Below are 9,882 nucleotides of genomic sequence, written 5' to 3'. Positions count from 1 at the left end.
CTAGAACCAATTCAGCAAAAGTAACGGGATTTTTTAATTCAGCAAATTACCCTAAATCCATTAAAAAAACCTTGGCATCTGTTATCATAGGTACGAGTACTATTCGTGAAAAACTGACCCAAAGGAAAACAGTATACGCTAAGATATCGGTAGCTTATTAGTCTTATTATGAGCAGAAGGGTCACATTAATACTACAGTGAGGGCACCAGAACTCTGATCTTAAATGGATAATGGAACTATAAAACTTTCACAACACTAATCTAGTCTAATTAAGGATTAGCTCTCGGAGATCAGTTTGTTTTCCTGTAGATTTCATTGTATACATTCAAAGATAGATGTTGCAGAAATTACAAGTCTTATGCAAAATCAAAGCGGATTCAGGTAGAAAATGAAAGTTCCAGTAGTGCAGTTAAATACAAACTAATAATCAGTACCTGCAGCTGTGTCACCCCAGGTCTGGATGCCACAAATATTAAAGGCTGTGTCTGAGAGCAGGAGGGAGGTTCCCTGGTAAGGGACAATTAGCATACAGCACCTCCTGTCCCAGGCCAGTAGGGGGAGCTGGCTGCCCCTATAAAAGCTGGAACTGGGGGCAGGGTTAGAGAGAACTGAACGACCTAGCTCAGGACTGAGACTAGTCCCAGAGAAGGAGGGACAGTTCAGCTGTAGCTGAGGAGTCCGTGAGGCAGAGGAGAAACTGCAGGCCAGGGACAGAGGCGACTAGAGCCGGTCCTGGCAAAGAATTAATCTAACCGGACATTGGGGTCCGAGGCTGTAAAGACTCTAAGTCCCACAGCAGAGAACCAACCCGCGAGGGATTTCATATCCTTTGGCCTAAGAAACCCGGAGGCTCCGCCACAACAGAAGGGACCAGCAAGGCCAAGAGAGGCCAAAGGTAAAAGGAACCCAAGTTGCAAGCCATACGGGCGAGAAGAACACGGCCAGCTCAGGGATGTGGGCTATTACCCCACGAAGAGGGGGATAGTCAGAGCATAGAGAGAACGGTAGGCCTACACACTCACCCTGAAGAGGGGCGTGGACGTCAAAAACGCGCGAGACCTGAAGCCCCGCCCTACGCTGAGACGCTGCGCAAGGTCCTGGAAGGAGATCCAGCGAACGTCGATGTGATCACCGAGCGACGCAAGGTCCTCGCCCAGAGCATCGCGAGCGGAGCCGCGGCCTACAGAAGAGGATTGCCGGAAGGTAGGCCACGGTTAACTAGGGGGGGGGAATATGTCGGACGCGGAAGGACCCTCTACCACCAGCGTAGCCGCTGCAGCTGTGATGCCGTTTTCCATGCCCTATATCCCCGGAGCGGCCTGGCTGCCACAGTATGCTGGCGAGTCGCATACCTTGGGCGACTTTAAAGAAAGGCTGTATAGCCTGTTCAAAGTTTATCCCCTGACAGAAGAACAGAAGGTAAGCATACTGATAGGGCAGTTAATTGGTGCAGCCCAGCGGGAGGTAAAGTCTTGGACAGCTGAGGAGAAAAGGACTGCAAGGGGGGTTCTGACCCGTCTACGGGACACCTTTGATACCCGTACTTCCGCAGAAATCAAAATGCGGTTCTATGGATGTAAGCAGCGAACTCAAGATAGCATCAGAGATTATGCCCTAAATTTACAGGAAGCCTTGGGAGCAATCAAGCAAGCTGACCCTGGCAGCGTGCAGGATACAGATAAACTATTGACTGACCAGTTCATAGAAGGTCTGCTGTCCAGCGCCCACAGAACCCAGCTGCGCCTCATGGCCCTACAGAACCCCGATTTGACTTTTGCACAGTTCAAAGATAGGGCCATTCGGGTGCTCCGAGAACCCGCACCAGGTGGCGCTGTAGTTTCCCGGCGCCCTGCCATCACTTACCACCAGGGGGCAGCGTCCTACCCTGCAGACCTTGTGGGGGCTGATGCGCAGGCCCTAAACCCATCCCCACCTGCAAACCTGCACCATCAGGTCCAAGAACTAACAAAGAGTGTTGCTGCATTGACCAGGACCGTACAGTCGTTACAGATGGACCCGTCAGGACCAATCAAGCTGGCTTTCAGTCCGGAGGAGGATCCCGTCGTTCAGAGGGAGGCCCACCGACCGTTACACTGAGGATGGACAGCCGATTTGCCGCCGTTGCAGCCAGCCGGGACACGTAGCCAGGTACTGTACTTTAAACGGGTCCGACCTGGGGCAGAGGGCCAACCCCCAAGCATAAGGTCACCAGGCCCATCTAATTGGCGTGATAAGTACGTAGGGGGATGCCTGGTTTTACCCGTAGTGCTGGACGGTATCCCCATGAGTGCACTGCTGGACACTGGGTCCCAAGTGACTACCATTCCCTATGGTAGTTCAAGCAGTACTGGAGTGACACTGACATAACCCGCTATCCAGACAATGACTTGAGCATCATCGCCAGCAATAGCCAGCCCGTGCCGCAGGTGGGGTTCAGAGAGATGACCATTAAGATTGGTAAAGTTGAACTGCCGGCACAGGGAGTGATCATTGTGAACATTGACCGTCGAGAAAGTCACCCTAAAATAACCTCGGGTACTAATGTGATTGAAAATTGTCTTTCAGAAGTAATTGTAATTTTGCAGCAGGTGGCGATGAATGCGAGTTCCAGCCAACAGAGAGTCCTCCAGAAAGAGATAAGAGCTCTGATGAGACGGCAACAGGTAGAACTGTCTGGTGGTGAGATCGGTAGCGTGAGGATGAGCGACCCGTTCCCCATTGCCATGCCTCCCAAAAGTGAAACGATGATCTGGTGTCGGACTGCAATCGGGTTAAGAGGGAGAGACTACCAAGCCATGGTAGAACCCGTGTACTCGGACAGCAGGCCCACCATTTTGACAGCCCGGGGGGTGGTTGATGTCCGCCATGGAAGGGTGCCCGTCCGGATCTTAAACATTGGGGAAAGGGAAGTACACTTGCCCCGGTACGCTACACTAGCCAAATTGTATACTGTTGAACACAATGCTGTCAGGGCCGTGGAACCCTTGCCTCCATCTCCCCAGGCGGAGGGTAATGGCTCCCAGAAACCCAAGGAGGACTGGTGCCAGAAACTCCACGTGGGTGCTGACTCTACCGGGTGGTTCAGGAGTACGAGAGAATCTTTAGTAAGCACCCGCTAGACTTCGGCAGAGTGAAAGGGGTAGAACACCACATCCTCGCGGGGAGCCACCCACCAATAAAAGAGAGATATAGACCTGTACCCCCCGCACACTATCAGAACGCAAAGGGCATGCTGAGAGAAATGAAAGAAGCCGGGGTCATTAGAGACAGCTGTAGCCCCTGGGCAGCCCCCTTGGTTCTGGTAAAAAAGAAAGACGGTACTATGAGAATGTGCGTGGACTATAGACAAGTCAATCGTATCACCCATAAAGACGCATACCCGTTGCCTAGAATAGAGGAGTCTTTGGCCGCACTAAAATCAGCTAATTTCTTCTCTACTTTGGACCTTACTAGCGGGTACTGGCAGGTTCCTGTGGCAGAGGCTGACAAGGAGAAGACTGCCTTCACCACCCCGATGGGATTAAGTGAATTCAACTGTATGCCCTTCGGGCTCTGCAACGCACCCGGGACCTTCCAGAGGCTGATGGAATGCTGTCTAGGGCACCAAAACTTTGAGACGGTCCTACTTTACTTAGCCAACATGATTGTATATTCGAAGACCTACGAGGACCATCTAAAACACCTGGCAGAGGTGTTCGAAGCCCTGGCAGGCTATGGCCTGAAGGTGAAGCCCTCAAAGTGTCACCTGTTGAAACTGAAGGTACAGTACCTAGGACACGTGGTGAGTGCAGAAGGAGTAGCCCCCGACCCTGACAAAATCACGGCAATAAAGAACGGGCCAAGCCCCTCTAACATAAAGGAAGTGAAGCAGTTCCTCGGGTTGGTAGGCTACTACCGAAGGTTCATCCCCGGGTTCACCAAGATGGCAGCTCCAATGCAGGACCTCCTGATAGGTCAATCTAAGACCAGAAACCAAAAGCCACCCTTCAAGTGGGACAAGCGGGAAGAGGAGTCCTTCCGCCAGCTGAAGATGGCCCTCACGGGGGATGAGATCCTGGCCTACCCCGATTATGACCAGCCTTTTATCCTCCACACAGACCCCAGTAATGTGGGACTGGGAGCCGTACTGTCACAAAACCAACAGGGCAGAGAAAGGGTGATCGCGTACGCCAGCCGGAAGCTGAGGCCCACCTAGAGAAACCCGGAGAATTACAGCTCCTTCAAGCTAGAATTCTTGGCAGTGGTGTGGGCCATCACAGAACGGTTTAAACATTACCTGGCCTCCGCAAAGTTCACTGTGTACACGGACAACAACCCGTTGACACACCTGGACAATGCAAGACTTGGTGCCCTAGAACAGCGGTGGATGGCCCAGCTATCAAATTATGACTTCACAATCAAATACCGGGCGGGCAGAACCAACGCCAGTGCAGATGCCCTATCAAGAATGCCCCACCTACCCGAAAGAGATGAAGACTCGGAAGAGCTGAAGGAAGTAGAGCTACCTGCGTTCCACCGGTATGGGGCCACTCAGTATTCTCACCGGGTAAGAGACAAAGACCTAACCACCGTCATGTTCAACCCCTTACCCCACCACGGCTGGGCTGAAATGCAAGATAGTGACCCTGCAATTCGCCTGGTGAAAGACCTGTTGACCCAGGCAGACGCTAGCCCTGGCCCGGACGCTCCAGAGGAAGCCAAGCAGTTATGGAAGGAGAAAAGCAGGCTATTCCTCTACGAAGGTAAGCTGTGCAGAAGGCTTGTCAACCACCGGATGCACGAGCTGACCTGGCAGGTACTGGTCCCAAGACGAGATGCAGCAATGGTCCTGGAGGCCTACCATGACAGAGGGGGACACTTCGGGTGTAAGAAACTGGAGTTCCTACTGAGAGAGCGGTTCTACTGGGTCGGTATGAGAGGGGCCATAGAGAAGTGGTGCAGGGACTGCGGCCCATGTAACCTCAGAAGGAAGGACGGTACCAGCCAGAAGACACCCTTGAGGCCCATCGTCACCAGGCAGCCTCTTGAGCTGGTAGCTCTAGACCATGTAAAATTGGCTCCAAGCCGGTCGGGCTACGTCTATGCCCTGACAATAGTGGACCACTATTCCCGGTTCCTGGTGGTGGTTCCCGTTAAAGACTTGACAGCTCAAACAGCGGCCAGAGCCTTCCAACGACACTTCTACCGTCCACACGGGTATCCGGAACAGGTCTTGACAGATCAAGGTCCAGCGTTCAAGGTGGAAATCTTCCAGGAGTTCTGCAACCTCTGCGGCTGTAAGAAGATTCGGACAACGCCTTACCACCCGCAAACCAACGGGCTGTGTGAGAAAATGAATAATATCGTCATTGATCTCTTCAAGACATTGCCCCTGGAGGAACGCAGCCTGTGGCCGGAGAAGCTGCCAGACCTGATAGACTTATACAACCATATCCCGGTGAACGCTACCAACTGCACCCCGGCTTACCTGATGCGAGCAAGACCAGGTAAGCTGCCTATGGACCTGGAGATGGGAGTCCTGACACCCGAGGACACCTCCCCAGATTCGGACTGGGATACGGAACGACGGCTACAGTACAAAAAGGTACAGGAGAGCATGGAGAGGAGCCTGGCTCAAGCAAGAGAAAAGCAAGAGAGGCTCTTCAACCAACACGCCCCTGCTGGTCCCCTGGACCCTGGTGAGCAGGTCCTGAAGGGGAAGAGAAAGCTTCACAAGCTAGATGACCAGTGGAAGAGAGACCCGTACACAGTACTGCAGTCCGACCACAGCAACCCGAAGGTATGTGTAATTACCAAGGATGGAGGAGAAACCACTAGCACTGTCTCCAGAGACCACCTAAAACGGTGCCCCGAGCAACTACAGAGTGCAGGAGAAGATCAAGATGACCTTGAACCCGCAGAGTACAAGGAAGAAATGATCAGCCCAGTTCTTGGGGAGTTCCCCCGGTCCTGGACTCGGATAAACGAAGCAATAGTGGTACCCGTCCTACACTTCCTAGTAGCTGTACCCTAAATGCTAGTGGGGAAAGCCAGGTTAGACCACCACCAGACAGTGAGTTACGCAGGTCAACCCGGAGCACTAGGGGTCAAATACCAGCTCGCTGGAAGATCTAAATGCTGTATATTGCCAATGTTTTATACTTGTTACCTGGTTATTAATACTGTTTTCCCAGTTTTCCTAGATACAATGGACTGACAGGTTATGGACAGTGAATAACCGGAACTACCATGTAGATAGTTGCACTTGGTGCCCTCTTGCGAAGATGGCCACAGAAGAAAAACCTGTCTGGCGTGGCCTCCTTGTGGTCCAAAGTAGTTAGCTTTTACCTTGCCACCACGCCCAAGGCCAGGAACTTGGGGTTTATAGGGAAAGGTCCCCACATTGTGGAAAACGTCACCTAGTTGGGTGATATGGACACCCGGTCACGGAAGCGCCGTGACCTTAAGGACAAAATGTGCTTGTAAATATGTTATGTTATCATTTATACCCTGTATTTGTGCTTCCTGTTTAGTCCGGAGTACTAAATTTTACTAGGGGGGAATGTGTCACCCCAGGTCTGGATGCCACAAATATTAAAGGCTGTGTCTGAGAGCAGGAGGGAGGTTCCCTGGTTAGGGTCAATTAGCATACAGCACCTCCTGTCCCAGGCCAGTAGGGGGAGCTGGCTGCCCCTATAAAATCTGGAACTGGGGGCAGGGTTAGAGAGAACTGGACGACCTAGCTCAGGACTGAGACTAGTCCCAGAGAAGGAGGGACAGTTCAGCTGTAGCTGAGGAGTCCGTGAAGCAGAGGAGAAACTGCAGGCCAGGGACAGAGGCGACGAGAGCCGGTCCTGGCAAAAAAATTAATCTAACCGGACATTAGGGTCCAAGGCTGTAAAGACTCTAAGTCCCACAGCAGAGAACCAACCCGCGAGGGATTTTGTATCCTTTGGCCTAAGAAGCCCGGAGGCTCCGCCACAACAGAAGGGACCAGCAAGGCCAAGAGAGGCCAAAGGTAAAAGGAACCCAAGTTGCAAGCCATACGGGCGAGAAGTACACGGCCAGCTCAGGGACGTGGGCTATTACACCACGAAGAGGGGGATAGTCAGAAAGAGCATAGAGAGAACGGTAGGCCTACACACTCACCCTGACCAGTGGGGCTCGCCCGAATGCTCTCAGACACCCAGGCCCATTCCTAACCGGTACCGCTGTTAGGTCATTAATAATACCTACAATAAAGACCCTGGACTGTTTGAAGTGGACTCTGAACTCTTACCGTTGCGGCCTGCACTATCACCCCCAGCATCCACCTACACTACCCTGAGGCTACACTCTTCCCGTGAGGAGTTATCCTACCCCTGTGCTGCACACCAACACCAGCCTCAGCGGTCTGCCTTGCAGCGGCGGTTATCCCTGACCGCAATCCACGGGTGGCGTAGTCGGACATTCAAAACACTGATAAATAGACTGCCACAATTTGGTCTGACCACCCTGAGCCACGGGATCGGGTTGCCACTACTACCCCCAGCATCTTACAGAAGCCCGGTTCCGGGTACCCCACGGCCCAGGGGGCGAGTCACAGCCATGATGTAAATTGTTCTGTATCAAGAGTCAGCACAGTGATATGTTGAGGTTGATACTCTTGGATATCCCTATAAGTCAATTACCGGTACTTCAATACAGAGTAAAAGAGGAAAATAATCGTGTACCTCAGCTTGAGGTACTGAGAAAAACTGCTAAAAAAATCACCCTATCCTACACAAGGATGACCAGCCAAAAACAATGTTCACAGACCCTACCTTGCTGTGTTATAGGCAACATCCAAATTTAAAAAACATCATGATCTGAAGTTCAATGCCCTAGAATGCACCTCTTCCAATGGGGTATACTTAATTTTGTGCACTATACAGTATGTCCTATTGGGGTCTCTATGTTGGAGAAAGAGGACAAAAACTGAGAGCAAGGATGAGGTCTCATGACCACACGATTACAGGCAAAAAAAAAACAAAATATGTACCGGTGGCCAAACATTTCTGTGGTCCATAAATTGTCATATTAAAAGGCAAATTCGAATCATAAAAACATCAAAGGGTTTGGGAATACAAACTTATTAGAGGCTTTGATTCCCTCCACACAGGACTAAATCTGTGAGGAGGATTTATGTCTCACTTCAAAATCTGAGGAATCTGCTCCCGGGACAGTGAGGGCACCAGGAATCTGCTCCAGAAACAGTGAGGGCACCTGGAACCTGCTCCAGAGACAATGAGGGCACCAGGATTCTGCTCCAGAAACAGTAAGGGCACCAGGAATTAGCTCCAGAGACAGTGATGGCATCAGGAAACTGCTCCAGAGACAGTGAGGGCACCAGGAATCTGCTCCAGAGATAGTGAGGCACCAGGAATCTGCTCCAGAGACAGTGAGGGCACCAGGAATCTGCTCCTGAGACAGTGAGGGCACCAGGAATCTGCTCCTGAGACAGTGAGGGCACCAGGAATCTGCTCCTGAGACAGTGAGGGCACAAGGAATCTGCTCCAGAGACAGTGAGGGAACCAGGAATCTTCTCCAGAGATAGTGAGGCACCAGGAATCTGCTCCTGAGACAGTGAGGGCACCAGGAATCTGCTCCAGAGATAGTGAGGCACTAGGAATCTGCTCCAGAGACAGTGATGGCGCCAGGAAACTGCTAAAGAGACAGTGAGGGCACCAGGAATCTGCTCCAGAGATAGTGAGGCACCAGGAATCTGCTTCAGAGACAGTGAGGCACCAGGAATCTGCTCCTGAGACAGTGAGGGCACCAGGAATCTGCTCCAGAGACAGTGAGGCACCAGAAATCTGCTCCAGAGACAGTGAGGGCACCAGGAATATTGGGACTATAAAACTTTTACACCACTAATCTAATCCAATTAAGGGTTCAGTCTCTAAACTCAGATTGCTAGTACATTTAAATGTCCATTTATTATGTCCTGTATCTGCTCTTTATGTGTATACATTTGTGTTTCTTCAGAAACTTTGTTATACCATGCCTGACGAAGAGACCAAAGAAATCTTGAAAGCTTGTTTTGTAACATCATTTATTTTATTTTTGTTAGCAAATAAAATGTATCATAACTACAAGATTATTACGGTGTTTTGTTTTTTCCACTGAGAGCAATTTTTATTCATATGACTCACATGTGACCTGTTCACAGTCTGAGGGCCAAATAATTGGTGACAAGTGACAACCTTTGTATTAAATGATAAAGTTTTATGTTTATTTATAGATTATTTTTACATTCTGAAAAACTTGAAATGAATATATACTTTGACAAAAAAAATAAAATTGAAGGCTATGTGCAACTTTTTGTTGAGTTTTCTGAGCAGAAACTGAGTAGACACTCAAAGTCTTGATGAGTTTTGAGATCTGGAGAGTTTCTGCTCAGTTTCTGATCTAAAAACTCTGTGTGCCCTTAGCCTAAATGTGCAAATGAACACAGCAGCATCCAGATGACCCAAAGCTCTGACTCTACTAGGATATTGAGCACCTTTTGTTTGGCTTGGCCATCAGTATCAGATCGGTGGGGGTCTGATATTGATGATCTATGTAGTGGAAAACCCCTTCAGTCTTGGACAACTCCTTATAGAATGTTCTTTAATACCAGCATTCACATTATCGGACGCCATCATCTTCTTGTTATATTTTATACACAGATATGTAAACCAGGCTTAAGTGCTTCCAGTTGTTTTAAAAATTCTTCTCTTTCCTTGGATAATTCATTTACACCAATCCTGAAATAACCAAAGGAAATTAATTATTAAAATAAAATAGATTCAAGGCAAAACTAAAACCCAGCACCCCTGTCGATCACTTCTGGGGCCCGAAAGTGCTCAGCTGTGGAGCTTCACCGTTCAGCTCCATCAATT

The 9,882-nt window shown here is 50.1% G+C and overlaps 1 protein-coding gene across 3 annotated transcripts in view; it reads right to left on the bottom strand.

The window, feature by feature from the left end:
- Positions 1-9,205: 9,205 nt before the first annotated feature.
- The window catches only part of LOC141153988 (NACHT, LRR and PYD domains-containing protein 3-like), a 74,831-nt gene continuing 74,154 nt past the window's right edge, over positions 9,206-9,882 (bottom strand). For all 3 annotated transcript variants that reach the window (XM_073639337.1, XM_073639339.1, XM_073639338.1), the window contains exon 10: positions 9,206-9,747. In XM_073639337.1, the coding sequence (XP_073495438.1) occupies positions 9,660-9,747 (88 nt within the window). In that variant the 3' untranslated portion in view covers positions 9,206-9,659. The remainder of the gene's footprint in view (positions 9,748-9,882) is intronic.

This window comes from Phyllobates terribilis, unplaced genomic scaffold (assembly GCF_046119375.1).
Source record: "Phyllobates terribilis strain yellow unplaced genomic scaffold, ASM4611937v1 Scaffold_7__3_contigs__length_470593459, whole genome shotgun sequence".
Taxonomy (NCBI): domain Eukaryota; kingdom Metazoa; phylum Chordata; class Amphibia; order Anura; family Dendrobatidae; genus Phyllobates; species Phyllobates terribilis.
The sequence above is the reverse complement of the archived record's forward strand: the minus strand, read 5'-3'. Positions and strand labels throughout refer to the sequence as shown.